Here is an 18096-nt window from a genome sequence, read left to right as displayed (position 1 = left end):
ACGACGCGGAATGCAGGAATAAGAACCTCTTGAGGGCGGCGGTTCCTCGGGCGACGGCGGTTTTTCTCGAGGGAGGAACTGCAAGAGAGGAGAGGGGATTGTTCTCCGTCTCTCTCCCTGTCAGCGGTGGGATCGCCTGGAATGGACACGTAGGAGGCCCGCGTGTGGCAAAAAGCAACATAAAATGGGCTGACCCAAAAACGGCCCGGCTAAAATAAGAAAGACCACATCAAAACGCACATTATGCAGTTATCTATGAAGAACAATAAAGTTCAATCGGTAAAACAAAAATAAAATAAACGCAGTTCGTAAAAAAAGTTAAAATCAAAAACAAAACGCATGTTAAGAAAACGCATCCGAAAAGAAAAAGTCTACATTCAAATAAGTGCCACACAACAAAAAAAATGGGCCCCCAACCCCCTACCCCTCCCGTACCAGGGACTGCAGTAAGTACAGGCAAACAAACAGATGCAGTACGCAGCACTAGAAAAATGAAGTGCATTTCATTACACGAAGAAGTACGGTTTAGCAATCCAGTTCCGGATTACCTACATGAATAAATACATGGTATAGAACACAGCGAAAAACTCGTAAAATTGCGGAATACATTGTACTTTATTGCACACGATGAAGTACGCACCTGTAGACAACATGCAGTTCTCCATTGCAAACGATGCAGTGCGGTACTCTAACCAATGCAGTTTCATTATCACGCATGATACATATAAACGTGACAAAATGCCCGTTTGCACAGATAGTGGTGGTTAAAATTTTTTACTGATCATATATAAAAACACCACGTTCGCATACAACCACCCAATCAGAGCGGCTCCATCGCCACAAGCCCACGATCACAGACGCAACACCAACCCACGATCTGCACAAACCGCATCGTCACCGAGATCGTGCAGTTCATCCGATGCGGCCATCTCACACCGCGCCCTCCCCTTAAATTCAGACCCCTGCCATAGGCCTTCTCATCCACAACAACAAGTATCCATTGCGCTGCCACCAAATCGCTCCATCACATCCATATCCACGCAAAACACCAAGCCCTACTACCGGCGATGGCGTTCGCCGACGAGTACAAGGACGTGGAGGCCCACGGCAACACCAAGTTGCACGTCATCCAAACCAACGATAAGAAGCAGATGGCGATCACCCTCGCGCAGTACGAGCGCCACCTCAGCCTCCGGCGCCACAAGATCGTCGGCATTGATCTCGAGTACAACAACGATCCTGAAGTGACGCAGAAACCCGCCCTCTGCCAACTCTCCATCGGCAAGAAACACCCGGTGCTGCTCTTCCAACTGAGCGCCGCTGAAAGGTGCACCGTCTTCAACAACTTCCTCGCCGACCCCAGGTACACCTTTGCATGCTTCTCCATCGACGGCGATAAAACCAGGCTAGAGCGCGTCAATCTGGAGGTCGCCAACTTCGTCGACATCCAGAAGGAGTGGAGGGTGCCCGAGGCAACCAAGGAGTTGGACTCCCTTGGAGACGTCTCCGGCATGCTCATCGACGACTACTACAACAACATGAAGAAGAAGATCACTGACGACGAGCACAAGCGCTGGGCCACCCTACCTCTGTCCATGAGGCACATCGAGTACGCGGCAAAGGACGCCTACGCACCGTAGAGATATGGAACCGTATCACCCTCACCCAGGACGGGCTTCGCCGTGCAAAGCTGGAGAAGGAGGAGCCCTCCAAGAAGCGCGCCAGGAGCAGCTGGGGATGGGGAGACGCTACCTGGTGAAGAAGAAGATGGTGCCGCCAAAGAGCCAACAATGCCAGCGTTGTTTTAGGATTATCATCAAATTTCCTTTATGTGGTTTGCTTATGTATCGTTAGTTTGCTTGTGATCATTTGCTTTTGCTGAACTTAGTTTGCTTGCCATGCAGAATCGCTTGTAATGATGTAAACTTTGATTATGTTAGATTGCTTTCTGTTGAACTTAGTTTGCTGATGATGAACTTGTCGTACAGAATGCCTGTGATAATTTGTTTTCTGTTGTTTGCTTATGAATCATTAGATTCGAGCAGTGCACAAAACGAAAATAAGATGCAGTGTGCAAATAGCACGCATGCAGTGCAAATTGTGTACCAATGCAGTACATACTCTGTCGAATGAAGTTTACACATACCCAACGAAGCAGTGAATGCCCCTAAATTTGAAAAAAAGAATACATAAGAGAAAAAAACAAAAAGAAAAAATGCGACCTGTATATGTAGTGCGGAAATATATGAACCCGCAGCAGAGAAACATAATCAAAGCAGTACGTGTATGTTTACTAAGCAGTGCACTCCCCTACATTGGAAAAAAGATTACATAAGTGCAAAAACATGAAAACAAAAAATGAGAACTGTACATGTACTACGGAATGCGTGCGCATGCAGTACAGAACCCTGATCAATGCAATGCACGGATGATTTGCTAAGCAGTGCACGCTCCTACATTAAAAAAATGTAGTGCGGAAATATATGAACCTGCAGTACAGAAACATAATCAATGCAGTACAGGTATGTTTACTAAGCAGTGCACTCCCCTACATTGGAAAAAAGATTACGTAAGAGCAAAAACATGAAAACAAAAAATGAGAACTGAACATGTAGTACGGAATGCGTGCACATGCAGTACAGAACCCTGAACAATGCAGTGCATGAATGGTTTGATAACCTATGCACGCCCCTACGTTCAAAAAAATACGTAAGATAAAAAATACAAAGAAAGAAAAAATTGACCACCACAGGTGCATCCAGCCCCAGCCAGTCTCGTAGTAGGTCTGCGCCCACCGTAGGCGAGCCGTTCTGAGCAACAATGCATGGGGTCAGGCGCACATGGGCCCACGGGTCATAGAGCATAGAGCAGCGACTGCCGTGTATAAGCGCCCAAACAAGTAACCAGAGGAGTTCGATACGGCTGCCTCGCCAGCGCTTATAAACAGGTCGGGCGCGCCTTCCGCAGGCGAGGTGGGACTAAACATTAGGCCGCACACAACGCACCGGGAACCAGCCGTGCTCACAGGCCGACTTGGGCCCAATGCGTCTTCACTCCCCGAAGACAGGCCCAACAAGGCCCACTAAGAAAAAACAATAACTTCAAAAGTAAAACATCAAAGAAAAATGAGAAACATTTTTTAAATGAATAACAACAACAAAAGAAAATGTGCGTGGGCACTGCCAGAAACTACAGTTTGCTATTAATAAATAAAACACAAAAAGCCCGAAGTAAACGTACAAATGTTGTCCGCGATGCCAAACAATGCAGTTCTCCACGTGGAAGCACGAAGTATTCTTTTTTCTGAAATGCAGTTCTCCTTCTACTGCATTGCAGTATGGCTAAAAATGAAGAATGCAGCCCTGTTAGTTAAGTAAAGCAGTCCGTTATAAAATAAAGAACTGCATGAAAGAACTCCATCAAGAAACTAAATGTGCGTACATTTGTATCAATCCTAATCCGATATAATTCAGTGCACGAAGAATATATTTCACTTCCATGCAGTACACTATGTGGACGTACTCATTTCTGTTCTGATATCAAAGAAATGCACTTAATAGAAAAATTCACCAAAAACACAATCATCACATTTTCTGACAGTTGCGTGCACACCTGAACAAGTCACGAAAAAAGAGGACACGAGGTTTCGGATTTCCAACGCACTAACAGAGCCTCCTCATTGCAGAACCTCTCTGTAGTTGCCACGTAACTAAAAACAGAGGCCCACCACGCTACCACCCCGCTCCACCTCTCCCACGTCCTGTCAAGGAGAGCAGAGGAGAAAACACAACTGCTTCGTACCCAAAAAAATCCAATGCATCATCTTCTCCACACTTCCTTTCACAAACCTCTTCTCACCAGAACAAACACGAGAGAGCAGAGGAGAGTCATGGCGGATGCACCTCTTTACAAGCAGCGCCGCAGGTACACCAGGGAGCTCCACGACGTCGACCTCCACGGCAACCACAAGCTCCACGTTGTTTGCACAAGCAAGGGTGAAGACGTGGACAAGATGCTGTCCATGCTCAGGAGGAAGCTCGGTGGAGTGCCCCTCAAACTAGTTGGCGTTGATGTCGAGTACACGCACTACGTGAAGCCACAGCGGGCAGCAGTGCTCCAGCTATGCATAGAAAAATAATGCCTTGTCTACCACATCTCTGCAGCTAAAGACATGTCAGAATAACTATCAATCTGTACTATTGATTGTCAATATTGATTTTAAGTTTTCTTCACTGCAATCGCCAATATTTAAACTTTGGTTTTCATTTTTGAAAAGCATAGCATATGAATTCATTGACAATTTTCATTTGGCTCCATGTATGTCACTCATGTGTTTAATTCTTGAATTATATGATCTAGCAATACATGCATTTTTATTTTGTTTTACCAAATACAAACTATTTGACTGAACAATAGAAAACTGCAACATTACTATACAAAACATGTATGAAATTCAGTTCAAGAATACAATCATGCACAAAACATGCATTGTTTATGCAATATATTATCAGATTTACTAGTTATGCTGAACAAAGTATTAGCAACTACTCAACGCAACAGATTCAGATATTCATATTGCAGTTCAGTTTCAGAAAAAACAAAAAACATTGGTACTTCTAAGAAAATAAACTATATTCACTCTATACAAACATCTTGCAGGCCAATGGAACTAGACAAATTCCTCATGAATGGTGAGTACACCTTCGTCGGATTCGCCATTGAAGGAGACAAAAGCAAGCTGAAGCTATCTGGTTTGGAGATCAACTCCGAAAACTAAATTGATATTCAGGTGGAATGGAGAGACCCATACAATAAAAAGAAGTTTGACTCTTTGGCTGATGTTGCCGGCAGGATGATAGACATTCACTACCATGACATGAAGAAAAAATTAACCGCAAGGAGGACCATACACTGTGGGGATTTTGCCCACTGCCAGAAAAGCTTATCAAGTATGCAGCAATAGATGCATTCGCAACATATGAGTCATGGAGAATCATCTACGATGTCTTCATGGGACTGGACAGGGCAAAAAGAGACAAAGAAGCAAAGCAGAAGAAGAACAAGGCTGTAATCCAATACAGCAACTAGAAATAATTCAGGGCTATGTTTTAGTTTCACTTTAGTTTAGTCGTTGTGTTGTTCTTTGTTTCATGTATGCAAGCTTTTGATTATGTCCATTGCTTCATATCGAACATTTCTTTTGTAAAAACAATGTCATTTTAGAATTATCATTAAATTTTATTTCTGTTGTTTGCTTATGTATCACAGTTTGCTTCTGATCAATTGCTTTCGCTGAAATTAGTTTGTGTTAGAACAAGTATCCAGAAAACTTTGAAAAATTTAATGTGTGATACCAAAACATACTATTCACATACAAAACATATTCAAAAACAATGTTAAAAAAATTAAGTAATCTGACTACAACTCATACCTAAAAAAGGAAGATTAATACAGTTCACAATGCTAAAAAATAAGCATTACACATTTGTACACATGCAGTCCACAAAAAGTAATTATAGAAAAAGAAAATTAATATTAATATTTATAAAGAAACATGAATACAATTCACATAACAAAAAGGCAGTTCACCGAGTGTATACATGAAGTTCAGTACGTGCATAAATGCAGAACGAAGGGGCTGCAGCAACTTTCGTTCATTGCACAACATACAGACTTGGCATGGCGCAGTGCAGTACTCAACGTTAGTGCAAGTAGTACAAATGACATCATTTGTACTACCATGAAATATATACTCCAAAAGAAAAAAATGCTTCAGATGAGGAAAAAATTGACCACCTAGCTACAACCAGGCCCCAGCCAGTCCCGTAATAGGTCTCTACAAAATGTGTACAGTTCTCCAAAGTCTTACAAGGAAGTTCACTATATGTGTGCATGAAGTGCGGTACATGCTCAAAATGAACCACAAGAGAAGCACTTTCGCGCAGTGCACACCACAGAATTAGTGCACCTGATGCAGTACTTAAATGTAAGTCATGCAGTCCGCAGCGTTGGCATAACCAGTCACAACTTTGGCACAAAGAAGGATGCACGCAGTGAAAAAATGTGTACACCTGCAGCACAGGACTATGACGAATGCAGTGCACATAGAGGCAACAAAGCAGTGCACACCCGTACACTAGAAAAATGATACGTAAGAGGGAAAAACAATAAAGAAAAATGCGGGCCATGTAGTGCACAAAAATGTAGCGCAAACATGTGTAGTATGGAATGCGTGCACATGCAGTACAGAACCCTTATCAATGTAGTGCAAGGTTGTTTTGCTAAGCAGTGCACGCAACTGCATGGAAAAAAAATACTTAAGATAGAGAATACATAGAAAAAATTGACCACCATAGGTGCATCCGGCACCAGCCAGTCTCGTAGTAGGTCTGCGCCCACCGTAGGTGAGCCGTTCTTAGCCACAATGCATGGGGCCGGGCGCACATGGGCCCACAGGTCATAGAGCATAGAGAAGCGAGCGCCGTGTATAAGCGCCAAAATAAGTAACCAGAGGAGTTCGATACGGCTGCCTCGCCAGCGCTTATAAACAGATCGGGCGCGCCTTCCGCAGGCGAGGTGGGACTAAACATTAGGCCGCACACAACGCACCGGGAACCAGCCGTGCTCACAGGCCGACTTGGGCCCAATGCGTCTTCACTCCCCGAACACAGGCCCAACAAATTCTCACAGCCCAAAAACAAACAAAGCCCAATGACGCACAACTAGCAAGTTACTCCAGTACCCCCTCACATTAAAAAAATGCAGTCCGCTGTGTAGTCCGGTATGGGACGGAAGATGTGCTGTCAATAAAGCATTGCAGTTCGCTTAGATGAATATTTTTTCCAGCCAATCAAAAACACTACCACGGCGAATCTTTTCACTTGGCTACAACGGCACAATCCCACGTCACATCCTGGCTTGGTTGACAAGCGCACGGGGTGTGACGGACTCGCCTGCACATGGTAGACAGGGAGGCGACGGGGTGTGACGGAGTCGCCTGCGCATGCGGCGCCGCGACGTGGACTCGCCTGCGCATGGTAGACAGGGAGGCGACGGGGTGTGACGGAGTCGCCTGCGCATGCGGCGCCGCGGCACGCCGCGTCGCCGCCTGCCCCGGCTCGTTCCAGGCTCGGCCCCGCAGGGGGGTGGGGAGGGGGGTCAAGACCACCCCTCCCACCCCCCTGCTCGGCCTCGCGCTAATGCATGCAGTGCGCTAGGTTGACAGGCGCAGTGCGGACATTCTGTTTTTCCAACAATAGGACGCATGCAACCCTAGAGCCACACCCCTAAGATAGACAGGGAGGCGACGGGGTGTGACGGACTCGCTTGCGCATGCGGCGCCGCGGCACGCTGCATCGCCGCCTGCTCCGGCTCGTTCCAGCCTCGGCCTTGCACGGGGTGGGGAGGGGGTCGTGACCCCCTCCCACCCCCCGCTCGGCCTCGCGCTAACGCACGCAGTGCGCTTGGTTGACAGGCGCAGTGCGGACATTCTGTTTTTCCAACAATAGGACGCACGCAACCCCAGAGCCACACCCCTAAGATAGACAGGGAGGCGACGGAGTGTGACGGATTCGCCTGCGCATGCGGCGCCGCGGCACGCCGCGCCGGCGCCTGCTCCAGCTCGTTCCAGGCTCGGCCTCACAGGGGGTGGGGAGGGGGGCCACGACCCCCCTCCCACCCCCTTGCCCGGCCTCGCACTAACGCATGCAGTGCGCTTGGTTTACACGCGTAGTGCGGACATTCTGTTTTTCCAACAATAGGACGCACGCAACCAAAGAGCCACACCCCTAAGATAGACAGGGAGGCGACGGGGTGTGACAGACTCGCCTGCGCATCCGGCTCCGCGGCACGCCGCGCCGCCGCCTGCTCCAGCTCGTTCCAGGCTCGGCCTCACAGGGGGGTGGGGAGGGGGGTCACGACCGCCCTCCCACACCCTGCTCTACCTCACGTTAACGCACACAGTGCACTTGGTTGACAGGCGCAGTGGGACATTCTGTTTTTCCAACAATAGGACGCACGCAACCCCAGAGCCACACCCCTAAGATAGACAGGGAGGCGACGAGGTGTGACGGACTCGCCTGCGCATGCGGTGCCGCGGCATGCCGCATCGCCGCCTGCTCCGGCTCGTTCCAGGCTCGGCCTCGCAGGGGGTGGGGAGGGGGGTCACGACCCCCCTCCCACCCCCCTGCTCGGCCTCGCGCTAACGCACGCAACCCTAGAGCCACACCCCTAAGATAGACTGGGAGGCGACGGGGTGTGACGGACTCGCCTGTGCATGCGGCGACGCGGCGTGCTCCGGCTCATTCCAGGCTCGGCCTCGCAGGGGGGTGGGGAGGGGGGTCACAACCCCCTCCCACCCCCCGGCTCGGCCTCGCGCTAATGCACGCAGTGCGCTTGGTTGACAGGCGCAGTGCGGACATTCTATTTTTCTAACAATAGGACGCACGCAACCCCAGCGCCACAGCCGTAAGATAGACAGGGAGGCGATGGGGTGTGACGGACTCGCCTGCGCATGCAACGTCGCGGCACGCCGCGTCGTTGCCTGATCCGGCTCATTCCAGGCTCAGCCTCGCAGGGGGTGGGGCCTCGCGCTAACGCACGTAGTGCGCTTGGTTGACAGGCGCAGTGCGGACATTCTGTTTTTCCAACAATAGGATGCACGCAACCCCAGAGCCACACCCCTAAGATAGACAGGGAGGCGACGGGGTGTGACGGACTCGCCCGCGCATGCGGCGCCGCGGCACGCCGCGTCTCCGCCTGCTCCGGCTCATTCCAGGCTCGGCCTCGAAGGAGGGTGGGGAGGGGGGTCACGACCCCCCTCCCACCCCCTGCTCGGTCTCGCGCTAATGCACGCAGTGCGCTTGGTTGACAGGCGCAGTGCGGACATTCTGTTTTTCAACAATAGGACGCACCCAACCCCAGAGCCACACCCCTAAGATAGACAGGGAGGCGACGGGGTGTGACGGAGTCGTCTGCGCATGCAGCGCCGCGGCACGCCACGTCGCCGCCTGCTCCGGCTCGTTCCAGGCTCGGCCTCGCGGGGGGGTGGGGAGGGGGGTCAAGACCACCCCTCCCACCCCCCTGCTCGGCCTCGCGCTAATGCACGCAGTGTGCTTGGCTGACAGGCGCAGTGCGGACATTCTGTTTTTCCAACAATAGGACGCATGCAACCCTAGAGCCACACCCCTAAGATAGACAGGGAGGCGACGGGGTGTGACGGACTCGCCTGCGCATGCGGCGCCGCGGCATGCTTCATCGCCGCCTGCTCCGGCTCGTTCCAGGCTCGGCCTTGCAGGGGGTGGGGAGGGGGGTCATGACCCCCTCCCACCCCCTGCTCGGCCTCGCGCTAACGCACGTAGTGCACTTGGTTGACAGGCGCAGTGCGGACATTCTGTTTTTGCAACAATAGGATGCACGCAACCCCAGAGCCACACCCCTCAGATAGACAGGGAGGCGACGGAGTGTGACGGACTCGCCTGCGCATGCGGCGCCGCGGCATGCTCCGGCTCGTTCCAGGCTCGGCCTCGCAGGGGGGTGGGGAGGGGGTCACGACCCCCCTCCCACCCCCTGCTCGGCCTCGCGCTAACGCACGCAGTGCGCTTGGTTGACAGGCGCAGTGCAGACATTCTGTTTTTTCAAAAATAGGAGGCACGCAACCCCAGAGCCACACCCCTAAGATAGACAGGGAGGCGACGGGGTGTGACGGACTCGCCTGCGCATGCAGGGCCGCGGCACGCTGCGTCGCCGCCTGCTCCGGCTCGTTCCAGGCTCGGCCTCGCAGGGGGTGGGGAGGGGGGTCACGATCCGCCCTCCCACCCACTGCTCGGGCTCGCGCTAACGCACAGTGCGCTTGGTTGACAGGCGCAGTGCGGACATTCTGTTTTTCCAACAATAGGACGCACGCAACCCCAGAGCCACACCCCTAAGATACACAGGGATGCGACAGGGTGTGACGGACTCGCCTGCGCATGCGTTGCCGCGGCACGCCGCGCCGCCACCTGCTCCAGCTCGTTCCAGGCTCAGCCTCGCAGGGGGTGGGGAGGGGGGCCACGACCCCCCTCCCACCCCCTTGCCCGGCCTCACGCTAACGCACGCAGTGCGCTTGGTTTACACGCGCAGTGCGGACATTCTATTTTTCCAACAATAGGACGCACGCAACCCCAGAGCCACACCCCTAAGATAGACAGGGAGGCGACGGGGTGTGACGGACTCGCCCGCGCATGCGGCGCCGCGGCACGCCGCGTCTCCGCCTGCTCCGGCTCGTTCCAGGCTCGGCCTCGAAGGAGGGTGGGGAGGGGGGTCACGACCCCCCTCCCACCCCCTGCTCGGTCTCGCGCTAATGCACGTAGTGCGGTTGGTTGACACGCGCAGTGCGGACATTCTGTTTTTCAACAATAGGACGGACGCAACCCCAGAGCCACACCCCTAAGATAGACAGGGAGGCGACGGGGTGTGACGGAGTCGCCTGCGCATGCAGCGCCGCGGCATGCCGCGTCGCCGCCTGCTCCGGCTCGTTCCAGGCTCGGCCTCGCAGGGGGGTGGGGAGGGGGGTCAAGACCACCCCTCCCACCCCCCTGCTCGGCCTCGCGCTAATGCACGTAGTGTGCTTGGTTGACAGGCGCGGTGCGGACATTCTGTTTTTCCAACAATAGGACGCATGCAACCCTAGAGCCACACCCCTAAGATAGACAGGGAGGCGACGGGGTGAGACGGACTCGTCTGCGCAATCGGAGCCGCGGCACGCTGCATCGCCGCCTGCTCCGGCTCGTTCCAGGCTCGGCCTTGCAGGGGGTGGGGAGGGGGGTCGTGACCCCCTCCCACCCCCCTGCTCGGCCTCGCGCTAACGCACGTAGTGCGCTTGGTTGACAGGCGCAGTGCGGACATTCTGTTTTTGCAACAATAGGACGCACGCAACCCAAGAGGCACACCCCTAAGATAGACAGGGAGGCGACGGAGTGTGACGGACTCGCCTGCGCATGCGGCGCCGCGGCACGCCGCGTCGGCGCCTGCTCCTTCTTGTTCCAGGCTCGACCTCGCAGGGGGGTGGGGAGGGGGGGTCACGACACCCCCTCCCACCCCCTGCTCGGCCTCGCGCTAATGCATGCAGTGCGCTTGGTTGACTGGTGCAGTGCGGACATTCTAGTTTTCCATCAATAGGACGCACGCAACCCTAGAGCCACACCCCTAAGATAGACAGGGAGGCGACGTGGTGTGACGGACTCTCCTGCGCATGCCGCGACGCGGCATGCTCCGGCTCGCTCCAGGCTCGGCCTCGCAGGGGGGTGGGGAGGGGGTCACGACCCCCCTCCCACCCCCTGCTCGGCCTCGCGCTAACGCACGCAGTGCGCTTGGTTGACAGGCGCAGTGCGGACATTCTGTTTTTTCAACAATAGGACGCACGCAACCCCAGAGCCACACCCCTAAGATAGACAGGGAGGTGACGGGGTGTGACGGACTCGCCTGCGCATGTAGCGCCGCGGCACGCCGCGTCGCCGCCTGCTCCGGCTTGTTCCAGGCTCGGCCTCGCAGGGGGTGGGGAGGGGGTCACGATCCGCCCTCCCACCCCCTGCTCGGGCTCGCGCTAACGCACAGTGCGCTTGGTTGACAGGCGCAGTGCGGACATTCTGTTTTTCCAACAATAGGACGCACGCAACCCCAGAGCCACACCCCTAAGATAGACAGGGATGCGACAGGGTGTGACGGACTCGCCTGCGCATGCGGCGCCGCGGCACGCCGCGCCGCCACCTGCTCCAGCTCGTTCCAGGCTCGGCCTCGCAGGAGGTGGGGAGGGGGGCCACGACCCCCCTCCCACCCCCTTGCCCGGCCTCGCGCTAACGCACGCAGTGCGCTTGGTTTACACGCGCAGTGCGGACATTCTGTTTTTCCAACAATAGGACGCACACAACCCCAGAGCCACACCCCTAAGATAGACAGGGAGGCGACGGGGTGTGACGGACTCGCCCGCGCATGCGGCGCCGCGGCACGCCGCGTCTCCGCCTGCTCCGGCTCGTTCCAGGCTCGGCCTCGAAGGAGGGTGGGGAGGGGGGTCACGACCCCCCCTCCCACCCCCCTGCTCGGCCTCGCACTAATGCACTCAGTGCGCTTGGTTGACAGGCGCAGTGCGGACATTCTGGTTTTCAACAATAGGACGCACGCAACCCTAGAGCCACACCCCTAAGATAGACAGGGAGGCGACGGGGTGTAAAGGACTCGCCTGCGCATGCGGCTCCGCGGCACGCCGCGCCGCCGCCTGCTCCAGCTCGTTCGAGGCTCGGCCTCGCAGTGGGGTGGGGAGGGGGGTCACGACCGCCGTCCCACACCCTGCTCGGCCTCACGCTAACGAACACAGTGCACTTGGTTGACAGGCGCAGTGGGACATTCTGTTTTTCCAAAAATAGGGCGCACGCAACCCAGAGCCAGACCCCTAAGATAGACAGGGAGGCGACGAGGTGTGACGGACTCGCCTGCGCATGCGGCGCCGCGGCATGCTGCATCGTCGCCTGCTCCGGCTCGTTCCAGGCTCGGCCTCATAGGGGGTGGGGAGGGGGGTCACGACCCCCGTCCCACCCCCCCTGCTCGGTCTCGCGCTAACGCATGCAGTGTGCTTGGTTGACAGGCGCAGTGCGGACATTCTGTTTTTCCAACAATATGACGCACGCAGCCCTAGAGCCACACCCCTAAGATAGACTGGGAGGCGACGGGGTGTGACGGACTCGCCTGCGCATGCGGTTACGCGGCGTGCTCCGGCTCATTCCAGGCTCGGCCTCGCAGGGGGTGGGGAGGGGGGTCACGACCCCCCGCCCACCCCTCTGCTCGGCCTCGCACTAACGCACGCAATGCGCTTGGTTGACAGGCGCAGTGCGGACATTCTGTTTTTTCAACAATAGGACGCACGCATCCCCAAAGCCACACCCCTAAGATAGACAGGGAGGCGACGGGGTGTGACGGACTCGCCTGCGCATGCGGCACCGTGACACGCCGCGCCGCCGCCTGCTCCACTCGTTCCAGGCTCGGCCTCGCAGGGGGGTGGGGAGGGCAGTCAGAACCCCCCTCCCACCCCCCGGCTCGGCCTCGCGCTAATGCACGCAGTGCGCTTGGTTGACAGGCGCAGTGCGGACATTCTATTTTTCCAACAATAGGACGCACGCAACCCCAGCGCCACACCCCTAAGATAGAGAGGGAGGCGATGGGGTGTGACGGACTCGCCTGCGCATGCGGCGTCGCAGGGGGGTGGGGCCTCGCGCTAACGCACGTAGTGCGCTTGGTTGACAGGCGCAGTGCGGACATTCTGTTTTTCCAACAATAAGACACACGCAACCCCAGAGCCACAACCCTAAGATAGTCAGGGATGCGACGGGGTGTGACGGACTCACCCGCACATGCAGCGCCACGGCACGCCGCGTCTCCGCCTGCTCCGGCTCGTTCCAGGCTCGGCCTCGAAGGAGGGTGGGGAGGTGGGTCACGACCCCCCTCCCACCCCCTGCTCGGCCTCGCGCTAATGCACGCTGTGCGCTTGGTTGACAGGCGCAGTGCGGACATTCTGTTTTTCAACAATAGGACGCACGCAACCCCAGAGCCACACCCCTAAGATAGACAGGGAGGCGACGGGGTGTGACGGACTCGCCTGCGCATGCGGCTCCGCGGCACGCCACGCCGCCGCCTGCTCCAGCTCGTTCCAGGCTCGGCCTCGCAGGGGGGTGGGGAGGGGGGGTCACGACCCCCCTCCCACACCCAGCTCGGCCTCGCGCTAATGCACGCAGTGCGCTTGGTTGACAGGCGCAGTGCGGACATTCTGTTTTTCAACAATAGGACGCACGCAACCCCAGAGCCACACCCCTAAGATAGACAGGGAGGCGGCGGGGTGTGACGGACTCGCCTGCGCATGCGGCTCCGCGGCACGCCGCGCCGCCGCCTGCTCCAGCTCGTTCCAGGCTCGGACTCGTAGGGGAGTGGGGAGGGGGGGTCACGACCGCCCTCCCACACCCTGCTCGGCCCCACGCTAACGCACACAGTGCACTTGGTTGACTGGCGCAATGGGACATTCTGTTTTTCCAACAATAGGACGCACGCAACCCCAGAGCCACACCCCTAAGATAGACAAGGAGGCGACGAGGTGTGACGGACTCGCCTGCGCATGCGGCGCCGCGGCATGCTGCATCGCCGCCTGCTTCGGCTCGTTCCAGGCTCGCCCTCGCAGGGGGTGGGGAGGGGGGTCACGACCCCCCTCCCACCCCCCTGCTCGGCTTCACGCTAACGCATGCAGTGTGCTTGGTTGACAGGCGCAGTGCGGACATTCTGTTTTTCCAACAATATGACGCACGCAACCCTAGAGCCACACCCCTAAGATAGACTGGGAGGCGACGGGGTGTGACGGACTCGCCTGCGCATGCGGCGACGCGGCGTGCTCCGGCTCATTCCAAGCTCGGCCTCGCAGGGGGTGGGGAGGGGGGTCACGACCCCCCCCTCCCACCCCTCTGCTCGGCCTCGCGCTAACGCACGCAGTGTGCTAGGTTGACAAGCGCAGTGCGAACATTCTATTTTTCCAACAATAGGACGCACGCGACCCCAGAGCCACACCCCTAACATAGACAGGGAGGCGACGGGGTGTGATGGACTCGCCTGCGCATGCAGCTCCGCGGCACGCCGCGCCGCCGCCTGCTCCAGCTTGTTCCAGGCTCGGCCTCGAAGGGGGGTGGGGAGGGGGTCACAACCCCCCTCCCACCCCCCGGCTCGGCCTCGCGCTAATGCACGCAGTGCGCTTGGTTGACAGGCGCACTGCGGACATTCTATTTTTCCAACAATAGGACGCACGCAACCCCAGCGCCACACCCCTAAGATAGACAGGGAGGTGATAGGGTGTGACGGACTCGCCTGCTTATGCGGCGTCGCGGCACGCCGCGTCGCTGCCTGCTCCAGCTCGTTCCAGGCTCGGCATCGCAAGGGGGTGGGTCCTCGCGCTAACGCATGTAGTTCGCTTGGTTGACAGGTGCAGTGCGGACATTCTGTTTTTCCAACAATAGGACGCACGCAACCCCAGAGCCACACCCCCAAGATAGACAGGGAGGCTACGGGGTGTGACGGACTCGCCTGCTTATGCGGCGTCGCGGCACGGCGCGTCGCTGCCTGCTCCAGCTCGTTCCAGGCTCGGCATCGCAAGGGCGTGGGTCCTCGCGCTAACGCATGGAGTGCGCTTGGTTGACAGGCGCAGTGCGGACATTCTGTTTTTCCAACAATAGGACGCACGCAACCCCAGAGCCACACCCCCAAGATAGACAGGGAGGCTACGGGGTGTGACGGACTCGCCTACGCATGCGGCGACGCGGCGTGCTCCGGCTCGTTCCAGGCTCGGCCTCGCAGGGGGTGAGGAAGGGGGTCACGACCCCCCTCCAACCCCTCTGCTCGGCCTCGCACTAACGCACGCTGTGCGCTTGGTTGACAGGCGCAGTGCGGACATTCTGTTTTTTCAATAATAGGACGCACACATCCCCTGAGCCACACCCCTAAGATAGACAGGGAGGCGACGGGGTATGATGGACTCGCCTGCGCATGCGGCACCGCGATATGCCGCGTCGCCGCCTGCTCCGGCTCGTTCGAGGCTCGGCCTCGCGGGACGGTGGGGTGGGGGGTCACGACCCCCACTCCAACCCCCTGCTCGGCCTCGCGCTAATGCAGGCAGTGCGCTTGGTTGACACGCGCAGTGCGGACATTATGTTTTTCCAACAATAGAACGCACGCAATCCCAGAGCCACACCCCTAACAAAGACAGGGAGGCGACGGGGTGTGACGGACTCGCCTGCGCATGCGGCTCCGCGGCACGCCGCGCCGGCGCCTACTCCAGCTCGTTCTAGGCTCGGCCTCGCAGGGGGTGGGGAGGGGGGGTCACGACCCCCCTCCCACACCCAGCTCGGCCTCGCGCTAATGCACGCAGTGCGCTTGGTTGACAGGCGCAGTTCAGACATTCTGTTTTTCAACAATAGGACGCACGCAACCCCAGAGCCACACCCCTAAGATAGACAGGGAGGCGACGGGGTGTGACGGACTCTTCTGCGCATGCGGCGCCGCGGGACGCCGCGTCGCCGGGCTCGTTCCAGGCTCGGCCTCACAGGGGGGTGGGGCCTCGTGCTAACGCATGTAGTGCGCTTGGTTGACAGGCACAGTGCGGACATTCTTTTTTTCCAACAATAGGACACACGCAACCCCAGAGCCACACCCCTAAGATAGACAGGGAGGCGACGGGGTGTGACGGACTCGCCTGTGCATGCGGCGCCGCGGCACACCGCGTCGCCGCCTGCTCCGGCTCATTCCAGGCTCGGCCTCGTAGGGGGTGGGGAGGGGGGTCACCACCCCACTCCCACCCCCCTGCTCGGCCTCGCACTAACGCACCCAGTGCGCTTTGTTGACAGGCGCAGTGCGGACATTCTGTTTTTCCAACAATAGGACGCACGCAACCCTAGAGCCACACCCCTAAGATAGACAGGGAGGCGACGGGGTGTGACGGACTGTCAAGCGCATGCGGCGTGCTCCGGCTCGTTCCAGGCTCAGCCTCGTAGGGGGGTGGGGAGGGGGGTCACGACCCCCCTCCCACCCCCTGCTCGGCCTCGCACTAACGCACGCAGTGCGCTTGGTTACAGGCGCAATGCGGACATTCTGTTTTTTCAACAATAGGATGCACGCAACCCCAGAGCCACACCCCTAAGATAGACAGGGAGGCGACGGGGTGTGATGGACTCGCCTGCGCATGCGGCGCCGCGGCACGCCGCGTCGCCGCCTGCTCTGGCTCATTCCAAGCTCGGCCTCGCAGGGGGGTGGGGAGGGGGTCACGATCCCCCTCCCACCCCCGGCTCGGCCTCGCGCTAACGCACGCAGTGCGCTTGGTTGACAGGCGCAGTGCGGACATTCTGTTTTTCCAACAATAGGACGCACGCAACCCTAAAGCCACACCCCTAAGATAGACAGGGAGGCGATGGGGTGTGACGGACTCGCCTGCGCATGCGGCGTCGCGGCACGCCGCGTAGCCGCCTGCTCCGGCTCGTTCCAGGCCCGGCCTCGCAGGGGGGTGGGCCCTCGCGCTAACGCATGCAGTGCGCTTGGTTGACAGGCGCAGTGCGGACATTCTGTTTTTCCAACAATAGGACGCACGCAACCCCAGAACCACACCCCTAAGATAGACAGGGAGGCGACGGGGTGTGACGGACTCGCCTGCGCATGCGGCGCCGCGGCACGCCGCGTCGCCGCCTGCTCCGACTCGTTCCAGGCTCGGCCTCGCAGGGGTGGGGAGGGGGGTCACGATTCCCCCTCCCACCCCCTGCTCGGCTTCGCGCTAACGCACACAGTGCGCCTGGTTGACAGGCGCAGTGCGGACATTCTGTTTTTCCAACAATAGGACGCACGCAACCCCAGAGCCACACCCCTAAGATAGACAGGGATGCAACAGGGTGTGACGGACTCCCCTGCGCATGCGGCGCCGCGGCAAGCCGCGCCGCCGCCTGCTCCAGCTCGTTCCAGGCTCGGCCTCGCAGGGGGTGGGAGGGGGGCCATGACCCCCCTTCCACCCCCTTGCTCGGCCTCGCGCTAACGCACGCAGTGCGCTTGGTTTACACGCGTAGTGCGGACATTCTGTTTTTCCAACAATAGGACGCACGCAACCACAGAGCCACACCCCTAAGATAGACAGGGAGGCGACGGGGTGTGACGGACTCGCCCACGCATGCGGCGCCGCGGCACGCCGCGTCTCCGCCTGCTCCGGCTCGTTCCAGGCTCGGCTTCGAAGGAGGGTGGGGAGGGGGTCACGACCCCCCTCCCACCCCCTGCTCGGCCTCGCGCTAATGCACGCAGTGCGCTTGGTTGACAGGCGCAGTGCGGACATTCTGTTTTTCATCAATAGGACACACGCAACCCCAGAGCCACACCCCAAAGATAGACAGGGAGGCGACGGGGTGTGACGGACTCGCCTGCGCATGCGGCTCCGCGGCACGCCGCGCCGCCGCCTGCTCCAGCTCGTTCCAGGCTCGGCCTCGCAGGGGGGTGGGGAGGGGGGGTCACGACCCCCCCCACACCCTGCTCGGCCTCACGCTAACGCACACAGTGCACTTGGTT

At 57.7% G+C, this 18096-nt stretch overlaps 1 protein-coding gene across 1 annotated transcript; it reads left to right on the top strand.

Moving 5' to 3' along the window:
* The first annotated feature begins 1067 nt into the window (after positions 1-1067).
* LOC141021737 (uncharacterized) lies at positions 1068-1640 on the top strand. Its single transcript, XM_073497595.1, has one exon. It carries the CDS (start codon positions 1068-1070, stop codon positions 1638-1640), a length of 573 nt encoding a protein of 190 aa, XP_073353696.1.
* Positions 1641-18096: the final 16456 nt, after the last annotated feature.

Source organism: Aegilops tauschii, chromosome 4 (assembly GCF_002575655.3).
Source record: "Aegilops tauschii subsp. strangulata cultivar AL8/78 chromosome 4, Aet v6.0, whole genome shotgun sequence".
Taxonomy (NCBI): domain Eukaryota; kingdom Viridiplantae; phylum Streptophyta; class Magnoliopsida; order Poales; family Poaceae; genus Aegilops; species Aegilops tauschii.
The sequence above is the reverse complement of the archived record's forward strand: the minus strand, read 5'-3'. Positions and strand labels throughout refer to the sequence as shown.